Source organism: Lathyrus oleraceus, chromosome 6 (assembly GCF_024323335.1).
Source record: "Lathyrus oleraceus cultivar Zhongwan6 chromosome 6, CAAS_Psat_ZW6_1.0, whole genome shotgun sequence".
Lineage (NCBI taxonomy): Eukaryota > Viridiplantae > Streptophyta > Magnoliopsida > Fabales > Fabaceae > Lathyrus > Lathyrus oleraceus.
The window spans coordinates 365252163-365272567 of NC_066584.1; the positions used below are offsets into that span (position 1 = coordinate 365252163).

The 20405-nt window shown below is 37.7% G+C and overlaps 1 protein-coding gene across 1 annotated transcript in view; it reads left to right on the forward strand.

Moving 5' to 3' along the window:
* The first annotated feature begins 8770 nt into the window (after nt 1–8770).
* Nucleotides 8771–20405, forward strand: part of LOC127095663 (uncharacterized) — a 96913-nt gene continuing 85278 nt past the window's right edge. The window contains exons 1-3 of the mRNA XM_051034319.1: nt 8771–8921; nt 8963–9949; nt 10039–10341. Of these exons, the coding sequence (XP_050890276.1) occupies nt 8771–8921; nt 8963–9949; nt 10039–10341 (1441 nt within the window). The remainder of the gene's footprint in view (nt 8922–8962; nt 9950–10038; nt 10342–20405) is intronic.

Here is a 20405-nt window from a genome sequence, read left to right on the forward strand (position 1 = left end):
GAAGAAGATCTAGCCAGAAGATCGAAGTCGATTCAGCCAGAGAATCGAAGAGAATAGATTCGGCCAGAGAATCGAAACAAAGAAGATCTAGCCAGAAGATCGAAGAAGATCTAGCCAGAAGATCGAAGAAGATCTAGCCAGAAGATCGAAGAAGATCCAGCCCGAGGATCAAAATCGTATCCAGCCCGAGGATCAAAATTAATATCCAACTAGAGGACTAAATTGAGTATAGATTCAGCCAAAGGATCGAAACTCCAGGTTAAGTCAGAAGACTGATTCAGATTCAGCCAGAGGATCGGAAGAAATAAACAGCGTGGTGTATTTCAGCATTTTTGTGGTGTTCTCAGAGCGCAAATTTTTGGGCTGTCTTTGGTATTCAATCACAGCTCACCCTGTTTGTCTGATAAGTTGTTCGCTTTCATCCTGCTCGGGTTAGCTGATGACTAAATAGGGGCAGCTGTAACACCCCAAAATTTGCCCTCCTCATTCATGCATTCATTTTTAGGTCATTTAACATTTCACATTGCATTTCATCATTATCAATCAGAATTAGATACATTGCATTTCATCATGTCAATCGAGATTAGCTCCAAGAAGCTTGAACATCATCCAGGACACTTTGTGGGTTTTATTTAGATGATCAGTCAACACAAGGGAAGGACTTGAGTTACTTCCAACAGGGGTCTATTCGTCAGTCAAAACGTTAATCTTGAAGGAGCAAAAGTTTGTTCATGAGTTGTCATGCTCGCTAGGCGAGCAGAATGGGTCGCCTAGCGAGTCCCAAGAAAAGCCACCAGAATCACCTACGCTCAGAGGAATTTCTTGAACTGTCATGCTCGCTAGGCGAAGCCCACGTGTTTTAAAAAAACAAAACAAAAAAAACAAAAAAACAAAAACGAAAAAAAAATGAAAAAAAATAAATAAATAATAATAATAAATAAATAAAATATAACAGATAAATTTTGGACTTGGGCCTCTCTCATTTGAGCCCACAGGTCCACAAAAATCAGGTTATAAATTCAGAGTTTCAGTGAAACAAAAGGTCATTCTATTCCTATTACCCTGGCTGGGAAAAAGATAGTGAGAGAAGAGCTAACAGAGTTCAGAGCAACCTCCAGAGACTGAAGGGAACTCATCTGCAAAGAACCAATTCCATATAAACCCTCAGATTGCTTTACAAACCCAACCGGGCAATTCAATTTCATTCGATCTCTCCAGTCAGCTTTGCCTTATTCCCATTACTTTATGCTTTTAATTTGAATGCTCTAAATGTATGAGGTATTATGGGTGAATTTGATACCCTTTTGATGCATGTGTTTGACAAGAGGTTTAGGCCTCCTACCCTTGGTTGCTTTTTGTGAATTTTAATGGCATGATTTAGGGGCAACTCTTGATTACCCTATCTTGTTTCTCTAACCTGTTTGTTGAGTTTTGTTTTGTGAGGGCTCATATGACTCTTGCAGAGATGGCTTGCCTGGTGTTCCACTTTATTTGTGGGATACCACCTGGAGGTTTATCCCGATTACCTGTACTGACTCGCTTTCTTTGATGGTGCTAGCTTGAGAGATCTCTGGATTTCTTATCTCTTTATTTGCTGTTGCATCGGATCTTTATCCGTGTGGTAGATCTCTTAACCCCCTTTATCTTTCCCGCATTTGACTACTTCTTGCCTAAAGACCTCCATGAAGAGGTGTCGCACCCCAAAATTTGACTTTGGCTTTGTTGACCATATCCTGATTAATCTCGTTGTCTCGTATTCATCTCAATTTCTTAAACTTCGCATGACAACTGGTTTGACTAGGTTTTGTGTGTTTTCGTTGCTTACCGCGTTGTATTTCGTTGTTTTAGCAAAACCTGGCCGATATCGTTGCCTCGTATTTATCTCGCTTATCTCTTTTGTGCGTGGCATCGCTTCGATTAGGTTTTGTTCGTTTTTTTTATTTGTTTGTTTGTCGGTATTTTGACTGTATTTCGAATATATTAGAGTTTTCGTATTGTCCGATTATTTGTGATTGTGTTTGTCAGCATTTTCGTGATGTCGTGTTGATTTTATTATTGCCTAGGGTTGTTTATTTAATTACGTGTTGTGCCGTGTGATTTAATCGAGTCTGTTTGAGTCGTGTTGTTGATTTTACTGATTTACCGGTTTACTAGTTTATTGGTTTTATCAATTTGTCTGTTTTGCTGTGCAAATTGTCATCGTTTTTATCGCGTTCGTGTCGCTCGATTTTATCGTATTTTAATCGTGTGCCGTTTAATATTATTTGTGCTTAATATTAATTGTGTTTAGTTGTTAATTAGTTTATTTAATTAGGATTAAATTATATTAGTTTATTATTATTATTATTATATAATATAAAATATATATTATTAATTTATGTTAGATATTTTTTAGGTTTCTTATTGTTTAAGTAATCTAAATATATATTATTAATTTTGTTAGATATTTTTAGGTTTCTTATTGTTTAAGTAATCTAAATATATATTATTAATTTATGTTAGATATTTTTAGATTTCTTATTGTTTAAGTAATCTAAATATATATTATTAATTTATGTTAGATATTTTTAGGTTTCTTATTGTTTAAGTAATCTAAATATATATTATTAATTTATGTTAGATATTTTTAGGTTTCTTATTGTTTAAGTAATCTAAATATATATTATAATTTATGTTAGATATTTTTTAGGTTTCTTATTGTTTAAGTAATCTAAATATATATTATTAATTTATGTTAGATATTTTTTAGGTTTCTTATTGTTTAAGTAATCTAAATATATATATATAGATGTGGTTAGTAAGAAAAAAGAGAGAGAAGGTGGATCAGTAAGAAAAAACGTGTGGTGAGAGAAACAGAGAATTGAAAAGAAATATTTTTCCAAAAGCATTACCGTATTTCACTTGTTCTTCATTTTCGGTAACCCAAAATCGTCCCGATTATTCACCGAAACACAAAACCGATTTCATATCTTTGAAGTTCGTTGAGTCCAGGTCACAAATATCCAAGGTTCATTTCATTCCGGCGTCGTTTCACCGATCAAAAGCGACGTTGAAGTCAGGTACTCACGAAGGCAGCCAGCACTGCGTCGGTGACGGTTTCCAGCTTTCGGTCGATCATTTGGACGATCAGAAGTTCATCCTCTTCACACAAGGTAATATTCTTCACTTATCTCTGAAATCGGAAAAGTTCCGGCTTGCCGACATGTGTTTTAATATATTATTTATCTAAATATATATATATATATTATCTTTGTCTATTATATATTATTGTCTAATATATATATATATATATATATATATATATATTATATATATATATATATATATCTTATATATATATATATATATATATATATATATATATATATATATAATATATTTATATATATATATATTATATATATATATATATATATATTATATATTATTTTTGTCTATTATATATTATTTGTCTAAATGTACATATATATATATTTTGTCTACTATATATTTATTGTCTAAAAAATAAATAAATATAATATATATATATATATATATTATATATATATATAATATATTATATATACTTTTGTTTACTAAATATGTTTATCTTTTATTATTATTTGGATATATGTTTTATTAAATGTTAGTTAAATTAATTATTTGTTTAAATGTTTATTTTAATTAAATGTTTATTTATATCAAATGTTATTTTGTCTAAAGTAAATGTTTATATTGTTTTTTTTTTTATATGTTTTGTTACTAACCGTTTCGTTTCAGTTTCAGCTCGATTAACTCCACTAACTATTCGTAATACTAACTATTCATAGCTAATTGTGTTGTAATAATTTACTTTCTCGCATTTTTTATTTTCTGTATTGTGTGTTTAATCGTATTGTTCACGTTTTATGTTAAAAAAATCGAAAAATCCAAAAAAGAGAAACCCGATGCGATTCCAACGGTCGCCGTTTAAGAAACCCTTTTCACACACTCACAAGCTTACTCTTGGGCTTCCTTATAATGAGCCCATTTATGTATTGTTTCAGGGTTTAGTCTCATTCAAATCTTTTGCCAGCTTTGGCTTTTCAGTTTAAAAACATTTTCAAAAGGACGGGTCAGTCTCGAAGCCTTTGGCCTAGGTCGAGCAAGAGATGGCAAGACACGCCAATCTAAAATCAACAAAACAGACTTTCCCCTTTTCTTTTGGGAGAACTACGTGGATTCTGATTTCTCCATTGCGCCTTGGAGATACGTAGGCATGAAGTCTACGACTTTATCGAGTCCAAAAGCAATAAAATCAAGTTCTTTTCTCATCTCCCCAATCAAACGATCAAAGCGAAAAAAGCAAAGCATTCACATAAACATAAGCAAAAAGGTTCCTGTGGAGTACCACAGATGTAGAGGGTGCTAATACCTTCCCTTTGCATAACCAACCCCCGAACCCGTAACTCTAAAGGGATTTATCGTTATTTTTCCCTTCCTCTTTTTGGATAAAATAAAAGACGGTGGCGACTCTTGCTTTTAAAATATTTTTCAAACGGGTTAAGTTCAATCAATACTTAATCTCGTGAAAAATCCCGCCGCGACAGAATGGCGACTCTGCTGGGGAAATTACATGATTAAACTTATTTGAGGGTTTAGCCTATCTTTGCTTGTTTATATGTTTGCTTTGTGAATATTTGCTAAATTGTATTGTTTGTAATGTTTGTTATTTTGGGTTTTGGGGGATACTTGTGATAAATCCTATACCCGGATTTGGGGCACATTTGAGATAGGATGGATGATAATTCAGGTTGACTTGATAGGAGACAATCCTTACCGAGTTGACTTGAGCCTTTGTCCGCTTGGTGGAGGCCTCTTTGAGGGTGATAGTGCTAAACAAGTCATTTGTGAGGCATTGTTGCTTTCGACGGGCCCGTGAAGCCAAGGACCTTAGTTTACCTTTACCCCATCTTGGCCTTACTTAGGATGTGATGCGGTGACCACTTCGGACCAAAAGTCTGGTTTGGTTGATACGCGATATCACACTCAAGCGAGATTCTTTTGAGAATAATATTGGGAAGCGAGCAGTTGCTTAACCCGGTATTATCCGAAGAAGAATCCATAACCTTGGGAACTTTTAGAACCCGTTTGGCAGGTGAACCTTAGAACTTATCTTGGGGCTTTGTTCTAAACTCCATGCTGGTGATGAACTTTGAGCCTTGTTTTGTTTGACCATGTTTGTGTTTGTTGCATTCATGCATGACATGCATTCATTCCCATCATTTCAACCTTTTTCCAAGGAACTTAAAGTGAGGATTGCAAATATTGCAGGAAACATGGATTTTGGACGGAGAAGTGTGAAAAAGTACAATCTCATCAATCCAAAGATAGATGAACTAAAGAAACTGGTTTCTTCGATCGCAGATCCTATTGGTTTCAGAGACAGATATGGGGCACTTATATCTTTATTGACACTTAGGATGGAAGAAGGGTTATTGCAGACATTAGTACAGTTCTATGATCCAGTCTATCACTGTTTCACATTCCCAGACTATCAACTCATGCCTACATTGGAAGAGTATGCCCAGTTGCTTCACATCCCAGTTGCTGATACAGTACCTTTCTCTGGTTCAGAAAAGTTACCCGAGCACAGTTCTCTTGCAAAAGTGTTGTACATGAAGAAGTCAGAATTCAAGAATAACTTCACCACCAAAGGAGGACTTCCAGGTTTCACTGCCAAGTTCTTAATGGGGAAGGTTTCTTATTTTGCCAGTCAAGGTTGTGATATTATTGTGGAGCATCTGTTCGCCTTGTTGATCTACGGTTTGTTACTATTTCCTAATATTGAAGGTTTTGTGGATTCATATGCTATACGCATCTTCCTAAGTGGTAATCTGTTCCAACTTTGCTCGGAGACACCTATCATTCCATCCATTACCGTACTTTGAAAGGAGGAGGAACCATAGTCTGTTGTATACCGTTACTCTACAAATGGTTTGTCTCTCATCTTCCTAAGTCAGCTACTTTTTGGGATCGCAAGTCAGGACTTCAGTGGTCACAGAGGATTATGTCTCTTACCCAGTCAGATATTGCATGGTATAGTAGAGTTTTAGACGATGTGAAGATCATTGATAGTTGCGGGGAGTTCCCCAATGTGCCCCTCATGGGCACAAAGGGAATCATTTCTTATAATCCAGTACTTGCTAGGAGACAACTCGGTTACCCTATGAAGGACAAGCCTCCTAACATTCTTTTAGAAGGTATTTTCTTGAGGGATAACGAGGAGGACCCTACCATGAAAGAGAGAGTAGTAAGAGCTTGGCATCGTGTTTGTCGCAAAGGGAGACTTGAATTGGGTAAGAAAGATTGTACCTCCTATGAGCCGTACCTCAGTGGATCAGAGCCAGAGCTATACAGTTGAAAATGCCATACCCACATCATGATCCTATCAAACCCGCTCCGTTGAAGACCCCCTACCTTCCGCTAGATGACAAAGAAGAACTCCAAGCCACCTTGGAGAGGGTCGAGAAAGAGAGAGACGCTTGGAAGGATAAGGCCCAGGTGCTCGAAATGGAAAATGAAGAACTTCAGAGACAGTTAAAGGAGCAGAGTGGAGAAGATCGTGCAGGTAAACGTCCAAGGGTGCAAGAGGATTTATTTTCCTCAGGCACAACAGATTACTCCCAGATTCCACAGTCCTCAGGTGCATGGAAAGGTCTTGTAGACAGTTTGGTGAAGGAGAAAGCTTTTATGCAGAAGGCCTATGAAGAAAGAATTGAGAGACTTGAAGGACAACTCCTACTTGTTTATGCTCGTCCTGATGACACATGTCCTTAAATGGTTTTCTTGGTTGTATTTTGGGTTGATAACTTTGTATATTTTGATAAAAATGCTTAAAATGAAAAATTTTGTTTTGTTATCAAAAATGTTTGCAATTCTATCTTTTCCTTCACTTAGAGTTCCTTGGAAAATCATTCATTTTGCATATCCATGCATCACGTGCATACAGGTTGTCTGTCTTGGTCCAGTCTTCTAACAGTTGCTTCCCGCCAGCAGATCCATTTCAAGCTGACGCATAATTACAACACAAGAGCCAACTACAAAAGAAGAATGGAGATAACAGATAACGAGAACCGAGAATTGAAAGCTCAGGTTGACCGCCTTTCTGCTATGGTCGAGACATTGATAGCAAACCAAGCAGCCCAAGCTGCTCAACTTCAAACAGCACAAGCTCAGGTTGCCGAAGCACAAGATGCACAGATCCAGGCGCAAGCACAGGCAGCAGAGATGCGCAACCAAATGTTAACCGCCCGTCTACAAGCAGAGGAAGCCCAGGCTAGGGCTCAAGTTCATAATTCAGGACAGACTTCGGCACAGAATCAACCTCAAATTCAGAATCAGACAACAGCAGCACCCGTCACTACAGTCATCGCTTCAGAAATCAACGCTGTCCCAGTCACTTCTGTTACCATCACAGCATCCCGTCCTTGGGAAATACCCAGGGATCTTAATCAAGATAGATATCAACAAGAGTTCGTTCCACCAAATGCTCCTGTCTTCACTAATGTGCCTCCCGTTGTTCACTATACTCCTCACCTAGGAGAACCTGTCTATCACGGCCCTACCCCAAGTGAGGATCCTGGTCTCAATGATAGAATGGATGAATTCCAGGATCAGTTTGCGGAATTACAAAAAGAGATAAAAGCTCTTCGTGGGAAAGAACTGTTTGGCAGAGATGTAAATGATATGTGTTTGGTTCCAGACGTAAGGATGCCAGCAAAATTTAAACTACCAGAATTTGAAAAGTACAAAGGAAGTTCTTGTCCACAGACCCATTTGGTTATGTACGTGCGAAAGATGTCAATGTACACCAACGACCAAAGGATGCTCATTCATTGTTTTCAAGACAGCCTTACCGGTGCAGCTTTACGCTGGTATATGGGATTAGACAGTTCTCAGATCAAGACTTTCAACGATTTAGGCGAGGCCTTTATCAAACATTACAAATACAACCTTGATAATGTGCCAGACCGAGATCAGTTGAGGTCCATGCAACAAAGAGAAAAGGAGACATTCCGTGAATACGCGCAAAGGTGGCGCGAAATTGCAGCACAGGTTGTTCCACCTATGGAAGAAAAGGAGATGACGAAAGTGTTCTTAAAGACTCTTGATACTTTTTATTACGAGAGGATGATTGCAAGCGCTCCTACAGACTTTACTGACATGGTAAACATGGGAGTCCGTTTAGAGGAAGCAGTTCGAGAAGGGCGTCTAGTCAGAGAAGGAAGTTCATCTTCAAGCGGGGCAAAGAGGTACGGCGGTTTTATGAAAAAGAAGGAACAAGAAACTAATGTTGTGTCCTATAATCATCCAAGAAGGATCAATTATCCTTACCATTCCCAACACCAACATATAGCAGCCGTGACTCCAGTAATCACTTCCGCTCCAGTTCAAGTCCAATACCCTCAGCAGTACCAACCGCTTCCAACAGAATACTCAGTATCAGCAACAACATCAACCTCAACAACATCAACATCAGTTACAACAACGTCCACCACAGCAGCAAAGAAGAACCAATTTTGATCCAATTCCAATGTCATATGCAGAATTGTATCCAGCTTTGATCACTAAAAACCTTGTGCAACCACGACCACGACCTCTTGTACCAGAAGTGCTACCTTGGTGGTACAAGCCAGAGGTATCTTGTCCCTTTCATCAGAATGCTCCAGGTCATGACTTAGACAACTGTTTTGCTTTAAAGTTGGAAGTACAGAAGTTGACAAGAGCAGGTATCCTGACCTTCAAGAACATGGGTCCCAATGTGAAGGACAATCCAATGCCAAGTCATGGTCCTTCATCAGTGAACAATATAGAAGTTTGTCTCAATGAACAACGTGTTACGAAGATAGAGGAGATTCGGCAGTCTTTGGTTGAAATTCATTCTGTTTTATGTGCTCATGGTTATTCCAACATGACCACCAGATCTGTGGTACATGTTCAGTCAATTCAAGAGGTTGTAGAAAGATTCAAGATGATTTGCAAGGCGTCCTTGATCAGGGTTTGATTCAGATTTCTAGACAAGTGAGTTCTCCAGAATCACAAGAACAAGAGGTGAATGTCATCATTCCTTGCTTCAACATTCCAGAGAAAGTAGAGATAGCTTATCATCCGAGGGAGCCAGTGGTGATTTGCCCTCCGGGCCCAATGCCTTACACTTCAGATAAAGCGGTCCCCTACCGCTATGCAGCAACTATTATTGAGAACGGTAAAGAGGTCGAGATTAAAACCTTAGCCTCAGTTACCAATATCGCAGCAAATAGCCGAATGACGCGCAGTGGCCGCGTGTTCGCTCCGCCGGTTATCCCAAGTAGAAATGTTGAGAAAGATCCAGTAGTCGTGGTACCAGTGACAAGAGAAGCAGAAGGGCAAACAAGCAATTCAACCCTTGATAAAGAAACAGATGAACTACTTAGAATTATCAAGCTCAGTGACTACAAAGTGGTAGATCAGTTGCTACAGACACCGTCAAAAATCTCGATCCTGTCCTTATTATTGAATTCAGTTGTCCACAGAGAAGCACTACTGAAGGTGCTTGATCAAGCCTTTGTAGAACAGGATATAACAGCAGAGCAGTTCAACAATGTTGTAGGCAGCATCACTTCGTGCAATGGCTTAGGCTTTTGTGATGAAGAACTGCCAGAAGAAGGAAAGAATCACAACTTCGCTCTCCATATCTCAGCCAATTGTCAAGGGGATTCTTTGTCTAATATCCTAATTGACACCGGTTCATCTCTGAATGTCATGCCCAAGTCTACCTTGGTGAAGCTAAAGTACAAAGGGGGGCAAATGCGGCACAGTGGAATTATTGTGAAAGCGTTCGATGGATCAAGAAAATCAGTCATTGGAGAAGTTGATTTGCCTATTGGTATTGGACCACATGTATTCCAGATCACTTTCCAGGTTATGGATATAGTGCCAGCTTATAGCTGTCTGCTCGGACGCCCATGGATTCATGAGGCGGGTGCCATTACATCCACGTTACACCAGAAGTTAAATTTTTCAAGAATGGGCAAATAGTGACGGTTAATGGGGAGCAGGCTATGCTGATTAGCCACCTTTCATCGTTTAGTGTGATAGAAGCAGACGAAACGGCTGTTCAAACTCCATTTCAGGCCCTGACCATCGATGATTACAAGAAAAGTGAAGGTTCAATCGCGTCATTCAAAGACGCCCAGCAGATTGTCAAGACAGGTCCTACAGAAATGTGGGGCAAGGTGATAGAGTTGCCAGAAAACGTTAACCATGCAGGATTAGGCTTTGTTGATGGAAAACAAGTGCAGACTTCAGTGGTGCGACCTTTCAAAGATATCTTTCACAGCGGTGGGTTTATCAACATGGTAGCAGTTGAGGAGGATACTTTTGAGGGAAAGACAGAAGACGAAGGCCCCAGATTTGTGACACCAGGAGTAGTTATGAAGAACTGGACCGCAGTTGACATCCCACATTGTGTCCACATATCAAAGTAATTAAGCTTTTCAGTTTTCAAAAATCTTCCGCTTTAGCCCAAAGCGCGAAGCATTAATTTTGTAAAATGGGCACTTTTGTCAAAAACGTACTATCCATGAAAAAGATCTTTTGTGTTCCTATACACTTGTGTCCTTTTATCTTTCAGCTTTTTCGGAAAATGGTAACAAAAAAAAAAACCTTAAAAAGAACACATTTTTGCATGTCATGGTCAGTCCTCTAAAAACAATTGTTTGTACAGGTTACTTAAACCCGTTGAACACAATGACATCATGCCCTCTCCCAACTTTGAACATTCTGTATTCGAAGCTGAAGAGGAAGAGTGGGATGAGATTCCAGAAGAGGTCGCCCGCCAGCTTGAAAATGAAGAAGACACTATTCAGCCATACAAGGAGCCTTTGGAAACAGTCAACTTGGGTTCGGAAGAAAATGTGAAAGAAGTCAAAATTGGAGCATTGTTATCCCCACAGGTCAAGGAGCAATTGATCAGCCTGTTGAAAGAGTATGTAGATGTGTTTGCTTGGTCTTATCAAGATATGCCTGGTCTCGACACTGACATCGTAGAGCACAAGCTACCTTTGAAGCCAGAATGTCCACCGGTCAAACAGAAATTAAGAAGAACACATCCAGATATGGCCGTCAAAATTAAAGAAGAAGTTCTGAAGCAAATAGATGCTGGTTTTCTTGCCACTTCAGTGTATCCAGAGTGGATAGCAAATATTGTGCCAGTTCCTAAGAAGGACGGGAAGGTACGAATGTGTGTCGACTATCGTGACTTAAATAGAGCAAGCCCAAAGGATGATTTCCCCCTGCCTCACATTGACATGTTGGTAGACAATACAACAAAGTTTGACATATTCTCCTTCATGGACGGATTCTCCGGGTATAACCAGATCAAAATGGCTCCCGAAGACATGGAAAAAACTACATTCATAACACCATGGGGAACATTCTGTTATCAAGTGATGCCGTTTGGGTTGAAGAACGCAGGTGCTACTTACCAGCGAGCCATGACAACGCTCTTTCACGACATGATGCACAAAGAGATTGAGGTTTATGTGGATGACATGATCGCGAAGTCTCGTTCAGAAGAAGGTCACTTAGTAGATCTATTGAAGTTGTTTCAACGATTGAGGAAGTTCCGTCTTCGCCTCAATCCGAACAAATGCACATTTGGCGTCAGGTCAGGTAAACTCTTGGGCTTCATTGTCAGCCAAAAAGGCATTGAAGTTGATCCAGATAAAGTAAAAGCTATCCAAGAGATGCCCGCACCAAAAACGAAAGGCAAGTGAGAGGTTTTCTAGGACGATTGAATTACATATCCCGGTTTATTTCTCACATGACTGCCACTTGTGAACCTATCTTCAAATTGCTGAGAAAGAGTCAGAATTGTGTTTGGACAGAGGATTGTCAGAAAGCATTTGACAGTATCAAAGAGTACCTCATGGAGCCTCCTATCTTGTTACCACCTGTTGCTGGAAGACCGTTGGTTATGTATTTGACAGTGCTTGAGAATTCTATGGGCTGTATTCTGGGTCAACAAGACGAAACTGGAAAGAAAGAGCATGCCATTTACTACTTAAGCAAGAAATTTACTGACTGTGAATCACGATACTCCTTACTCGAGAAGACATGTTGTGCATTGGCTTGGGCTGCTAAGAGATTGAGGCAGTATATGTTAAGTCACACCACTTGGTTGATATCCAAAATGGATCCAATCAAGTACATTTTTGAGAAGCCTGCACTCACTGGTAAGATTGCAAGATGGCAGATGCTGTTATCAGAATACGACATTGAGTATCATACCCAGAAAGCTATCAAGAGCAGTGTGTTGGCTGAGTACCTTGCTCACCAACCCGTTGAAGATCACGATGATAATGAGGATGAGTTTCCTGATGAAGATGTCATGTTCCTAAAATCCAGAGATTGTAAAGAGCCACTTCCTGAAGAAGGACCTGAACCAGATTCTCAATGGGGTTTAGTATTTGATGGAGCTTCCAACGTTTATGGACATGGAGTAGGTGCAGTCATTATCACTCCAGAAGGTTCTCATATTCCTTTCACGGCAAGAATTTGCTTTGAATGTACAAACAACATTGCTGAATATGAAGCCTGTATCATGGGTCTTGAAGAAGCCATTGACCTCCGCATCAAAAATCTTACTGTTTATGGTGACTCAGCGTTAGTTATCAATCAGATCAAAGGAGAATGGGAAACACACCACCCTGGCTTGATCCCATACAAAGACTATGCAAGAAGATTGTTGACTTTCTTCACCAAGGTTGAATTGCATCACATTCCTCGGGATGAGAATCATATGGCGGATGCTCTAGCTACGTTGTCTTCAATGTATCAAGTGGGTTTTCCAAACGAAGTACCCAGAATTGTGATCAAGCGACTTGATAGACCAGCACATGTGTTTACAGCTGAGGCCAGTTTTGATGATAAACCATGGCAACAGGAAAAGATAAAAAGACTTTGAGAAGATTGTCAGGCAGTTTCTTCCTTAATCAGAATGTGCTCTATAAGAGGAATTATGACATGGTCTTACTCAGATGTGTTGACAAAAAGGAAGCAGAAATGTTGATGAAAGAAGTTCACGAAGGGTCCTTTGGTACTCATGCAAACGACCACTCTATGTCAAGAAAGATGTTGAGAGCTGGTTACTACTGGTTGACCATGGAATCAGATTGCTACAAATTTGTAAAGAAGTGTCACAAATGTCAGATCTACGCTGATAAGGTTCATGTACCACCAACCATTTTGAATGTGATTTCTGCTCCTTGGCCATTCTCAATGTGGGCATTGACATGATCGGTATGATTGAACCCAAAGCTTCCAACGGACACCGTTTCATTCTCGTGGCAATTGATTACTTCACCAAATGGGTGGAAGCAGCTTCGTATGCAAAGGTGACAAAGCAAGTGGTGGTCAGATTCATCAAAAATAATCTCATTTGCCGATATGGCATTCCAAACAAGATCATCACTGACAATGGCTCCAATCTGAACAACAAAATGATGGATGAATTATGTGAAAGTTTCAGGATCGAGCATCACAACTCTTCTCCTTACCGTCCCAACATGAATAGGGCAGTTGAAGCTGCAAATAAGAATATCAAGAAGATCATTCAAAAGATGGTTGTTACCTACAAAGATTGGCATGAAATGCTGCCTTTTGCACTACACGGATATAGAACATCAGTCCGTACTTCAACTGGGGCAACCCCATTTTCACTTGTATACGGTATGGAAGCTGTGTTACCGATAGAGGTTGAAATTCCATCAATGAGGATACTAATGGAAACTCAGTTGTCAGAGGCTGAATGGTGCCAAAGCAGATACGATCAGTTGAATTTGATTGAAGAAAAAAGAATGACTGCCTTGTGCCATGGACAGTTATATCAAAAGAGAATGAAGCAGGCATTTGATAGGAAGGTTAAGCCGAGAGAATTCAAAGAGGGTGATCTTGTGCTCAAGAAGATGATACTATTTCACAATGATTCTAGGGGCAAGTGGACTCCTAACTATGAATGACCCTATGTTGTCAAGAAAGCCTTCTCAGGCGGTGCTTTAATTCTTACAAACATGGATGGTGAAGAGCTTCCACGTCCCGTGAATACAGATGCAGTCAAGAAATACTTCGCCTAAAAAATGAAAAGAACAACTCGCTAAGTTGAAAACCCGAAAGGGCGGCTTAGGCAAAAATGAGCGTCTCGGTGGACTGAAAACCTGAAAGGGCGGTCCAAGCAGAAATTAGAGACATAAAAAAACAAAGAGAATATTATCCCGGTAGATTGAAAACTCGAAAGGGCAATCTAGGCAAAAGTTAGGGATTTCAGGCAAGTAACTGCATAACAGAGATAAGATCATTGAAGTATCAGAATATTTTCAACAGTTCTCCAACTTTCTTAAGGCTGCAATACAGGTTTCAAAAGTGGAAGAGAGAATGATGTCATTGTAGTTCAACGTACCCTTTTTCCACGAAATTACCATTTTCCAATTTGTAAAGATCTATGGAATCACGCTGTTGGCTGATTACCATCCTATCAAATCAATTTGAGCCTTTCTATATTTCTTGGCACTCTTAATTTTCATTTCAATTTACGAAAGTTCTTTTACTTTGACAGGTATGTTTTGAAACAAAAGTTTTGAATTAAAAAATAGTTTTTGAAAACTATAAAGATTATTTACTTTGATTTGTGGACATCAATAAAAGGATTGAGACATGCGGTCCCAGTAATTCTAAAATCATGTGATTCCAACTAGACATGTTCATGTTACTATCCTCATATGTATATGATGAAAAGATCTCCACAGGTGTCTTGGCAGTAATATTTCTCCAGCAGAGGTTGTGATTCTGGATATCCCCAGTTTTGCTTCCTAGTTTTCCTCAAGAGATCATGCAAGAAATATTTCAAGAAGATTGTTCCCTTCACTTGGGGCATGAAGATTCCCCGGTTAATTGATCATGAAGACTTTGATCCAGGTTTTAAGTTACAGATTTGGCCTATGGGATTACTACAGGTATTTCCCCAGTAATTTATTAAGGAGGGATCAGCAATGTCCCCGGCATAGGATGAGAAGGAAGCTTTGATTTCCCCGAGCAGGAGTAATACAGAGGTCTCCATCCCTCAGCGAGTGAAGAAAGTTGATATTCAGAAACTACAGGGAATCTCCTGTTGTTCTCTGTCCATTCAATAGAAGGATATGTCTCCTCCTCAGTAATGTTTTGTAGTAAAGAAGAGTGTGTTGCATTTTAAGCAAATTCAAGAATTACAGGATTCCTCCTGAATTCTCATTTACATTCAAAGGTCAGACATCATTGTTCCCCGGCAGAGTCTCCTAGAGGAAAGATCTCGTAACCAGATATCAGACACCATAATCCCCTGCAGAGTCTTCAGATACAGAAAGTCTCCATGATAATTAAAGCAAAAAAATCAAGGATGGATTTCCCCTATATTCTTATTCCATGGAAAGATGCCACCTATCCCCAGCGAACTTTATCCCCAGCGGAGTCTTCCAGAAGAATGATCCCTTCTGCATTATCAGCAAATTCAAGAATTGCAGGACTTCTCTTACAATATCATCTTATTTCCAGAGGATAACACCTTGTATCCCCAGCGGAGTCCTCAGAAAGGTCCAATCCTCATATACCTCACAAATTCAAGAACCACAGGGAATCTCCTGCATTTTTGAAGTAGAAGGCATCTCCATTCTTCTACGGAATCCTCAGCAGAGACAGACTTTTAAAGAAACCTGGATATGGTGCTCTTGTACCAATTCCCCAGCAAGTCTTTGTACTACTCCCCAGCGAATCTCAGTACAAATCTCCAACAAGTTCCTGTATAACTCCTCAGCGAGTCCTTATGCAGTTGTTAACATTTTTAGTTTTGTCTGTCCATCATGCATTCATTACTAAATATTCATGCATATCTATGACATATCATGCTTGCATTCATATGCACCTTGTTTCCTTGTTTATATTGGGGGTTGAGTCAATCTCTCCATATAGAGTATCCTCATAAGCAGCAAAATACCTTTTATTGGTCATGTTCCCCACAGAGATCTATGCCTCGTGGAAGATGGTTGTTTCAGTTGTAAATCCTGATGAGTTCATTCCTCTTCAGTTGAAGTCTTGTTTGACCGTTTCATTCTAGTTCTATCCTAGTTTGAACCTCGTGTCTCCAGATAAAGCTCAGAAATTGCCAGTAAAAGAAGGCAACAATATAGTCTTTGTGACTCTCATTCAGTAAAACAGACATGACAGATACTGTGTCCAAGTCCTTTATGCCTTCATCTTTGAGTTGGTACCCGTTACAAACTTGAGTTACCTACATCCATGAGTGGTAACCTTTGTTATCCCTCAGATAAATTAATTACTATCTCCATCTACGAGTTGATAACATCCTCATAGAAAGTTCCATGGTTCTACCTGCAACTTTGAGTTGGTAGCGTGCTTTCGTCTTTGAGTTTAGCACAGATTTCTTTTGATTCCACCTTCGTCTTTGAGTTGGTGAAGTACCTGCAACTTTGAGCTGGTAATATGCATTGAGTTCGCACATTTTCCTGTTATTCCATCTTCGTCTTTGAGTTGATGGAGTACCTTCATCTATGAGTAGGGTATGTTTGATCCTTGTTGAATTGATAGTGTGCTTTCATCTTTGAGTCTGCACAGATAACTTCTGATTCCATCTTCGTCTTTGAGTTGATGGAGTACCTTCATCTATGAGTTAGGTACATTTTGTCCTTCCACCGTCATCTTTGAGTCGGTAATGATAAACATCTCCAGGAAAATATGTTCTAAATTCTTTTAAACACCTTTGTCAATGAATCGGTGGTTGCCTTCAACTTTGAGTCGGCATTTCTCTGTCTACCTCATCAATGAGTTGGTAGTGTGCATTCAACTGTAAGTCTGCACAATGATCCTTAGATCTGATTCTTCATCTACACCATCATCAATGAGTGGGAATTTGATTTCCCTAGCAGTGTTATTATCAATCTTTTGAAGCTTGCCTTCAACTTTGAGTTGGCATATCCTGTTTACCTCATCAATGAGTGGGTAGTGAGCTGTCAACCATGAGTCAACGCAGTTCGATTCTTATTATGCCCTTGTTATACCTTCATCCTTGAGTTGGTATTCATCTTTTCTGTTACCTCCATCTTTGAGTTGGTAATGTACTGTCACATCAGTACTCTTGTTATATTGATCTTTTCCCACTTTCATCTATGAGATAGTGATGTATCGTCAGCATTGAGTCGATATCTCTTTTCCTCCTATTTTCCATCTATGAATAGGTAGTGAATCTTCCCCAGCTGAGTGTTCTCAGTGTTTACCTTCATGCATTGAGTCGGCGTATGTCCTTCCCCAGTAGAGTTTGCACTCCTGTGTCTCTGTGTCTGTTTGTCTTTTGCATCATGCATACATGCATTTGCGGTCAAATTTTGTGGCGTTTGTCATATTTAATTACCTTACGCCATTCGATAGCCTCCGGCTATCTGGCCTAAGTTAATTAAATAGGGGCATCTGTCGCACCCCAAAATTTGACTTTGGCTTTGTTGACCATATCCTGATTAATCTCGTTGTCTCGTATTCATCTCAATTTCTTAAACTTCGCATGACAACTGGTTTGATTAGGTTTTGTGTGTTTTCGTTGCTTACCGCGTTGTATTTCATTGTTTTAGCAAAACCTGGCCGATATCGTTGCCTCGTATTTATCTCGCTTATCTCTTTTGTGCGTGACATCGCTTCGATTAGGTTTTGTGCGTTTTTTTTTATTTGTTTGTTTGTCGGTATTTTGACTGTATTTCGAATATATTAGAGTTTTCGTATTGTCCGATTATTTGTGATTGTGTTTGTCAGCATTTTCGTGATGTCGTGTTGATTTTATTATTGCCTAGGGTTGTTTATTTAATTACGTGTTGTACCGTGTGATTTAATCGAGTCTGTTTGAGTCGTGTTGTTGATTTTACTGGTTTACCGGTTTACTGGTTTATTGGTTTTATCAATTTGTCTGTTTTGCTGTGCAAATTGTCATCGTTTTTATCGCGTTCGTGTCGCTCGATTTTATCGTATTTTAATTGTGTGCCGTTTAATATTATTTGTGCTTAATATTAATTGTATTTAGTTGTTAATTAGTTTATTTAATTAGGATTAATATTATATTAGTTTATTATTATTATATTATATAATATATAAATATATTATTAATTTATGTTAGATATTTTTTAGGTTTCTTATTGTTTAAGTAATCTAATATATATTATTAATTTATGTTAGATATTTTTTAGGTTTCTTATTGTTTAAGTAATCTAAATATATATTATTAATTATGTTAGATATTTTTTAGGTTTCTTATTGTTTAAGTAATCTAAATATATATTATTAATTTATGTTAGATATTTTTAGGTTTCTTATTGTTTAAGTAATCTAAATATATATATATATATATATGTGGTTAGTAAGAAAAAAGGAGAGAGAAGGTGGATCAGTAAGGAAAAAACGTGTGGTGAGAGAAACAGAGAATTGAAAAGAAATATTTTTCCAAAAGCATTACCGTATTTCACTTGTTCTTCATTTTCGGTAACCCAAAATCGTTCCGATTATTCACCGAAACACAAAACTGATTTCATATCTTTGAAGTTCGATGAGTCCAGGTCACAAATATCCAAGGTTCATTTCATTCCGGCGTCGTTTCACCGATCAAAAGCGACGTTGAAGTCAGGTACTCACGAAGGCAGCCAGCACTGCGTCGGTGACGGTTTCCAGCTTTCGGTCGATCATTTGGACGATCAGAAGTTCATCCTCTTCACACAAGGTAATATTCTTCACTTATCTCTGAAATCGGCAAAGTTCCGGCTTGCCGACATGTGTTTTAATATATTATCTATATATATATATATAATATATATATATAGATATATATATATATATATATATATATATATATATTATATATATATATATATATATATATATTATATCTTTGTCTATTATATATTATTTGTCTATATATAATATATATATATATATATATTATATATATATATATATAATATATAATATATATAGACAAATAATATATAATAGACAAAGATAATATAATATATATATATATATTATATATATATATATATATATAGATATATATATATATATATATATATATTTATTTATTTATTTAGACAAAAATAAATATATATATATATATATATATATATATATATATAAGTGAAGAATAAATATATATATATATATAATATATATATATATATATATATATTATTATATATATATATATATAATATATATTATATATTACTTTTGTTTACTAAATATTGTTTAGCTTTTATTATTATTTTGCATATATGTTTTATTTAAATGTTAGTTAAATTAATTATTTGTTTAAATGTTTATTTTAATTAAATGTTTATTTATATCAAATGTTTATTTTGTCTAAAGTAAATGTTTATATTGTTTTTTATATTGTTTATGTTGTTACTAACCGTTTCGTTTCAGTTTCAGCTCGATTAACTCCACTAACTATTCGTAATACTAACTATTCATAGCTAACTGTGTTGTAATAATTTACTTTCTCGCATTTTTTATTTTCTGTATTGTGTGTTTAATCGTATTGTTCACGTTTTATGTTAAAAAAATCGAAAAATCCAAAAAAGAGAAACCCGATGCGATTCCAACGGTCGCCGTTTAAGAAACCCTTTTCACACACTCACAAGCTTACTCTTGGGCTTCCTTATAATGAGCCCATTTATGTATTGTTTCAGGGTTTAGGCTCATTCAAATCTTTTGCCAGCTTTGGCTTTTCAGTTTAAAAATATTTTCAAAAGGACGTGTCAGTCTCGAAGCCTCCCGCCTAGGTCGAGCAAGAGATGGCAAGACACGCCAATCTAAAATCAACAAAACAGACTTTCCCCTTTTCTTTTGGGAGAACTACGTGGATTCTGATTTCTCCATTGCGCCTTGGAGATACGTAGGCATGAAGTCTACGACTTTATCGAGTCCAAAAGCAATAAAATCAAGTTCTTTTCTCATCTCCCCAATCAAACGATCAAAGCGAAAAAAGCAAAGCATTCACATAAACATAAGCAAAAAGGTTCCTGTGGAGTACCACAGATGTAGAGGGTGCTAATACCTTCCCTTTGCATAACCAACCCCCGAACCCGTAACTCTAAAGGGATTTATCGTTATTTTTCCCTTCCTCTTTTTGGATAAAATAAAAGACGGTGGCGACTCTTGCATTTAAAATATTTTTCAAACGGGTTAAGTTCAATCAATACTTAATCTCGTGAAAAATTCCGCCGCGACAAGAGGCAATTAACGAATAAAAGGGATCGATAGTCAATCCCCCGTTATTCAGTGCGTCGTTCTTTAAGATCACACTACGTGTCGATGCTTCAGAA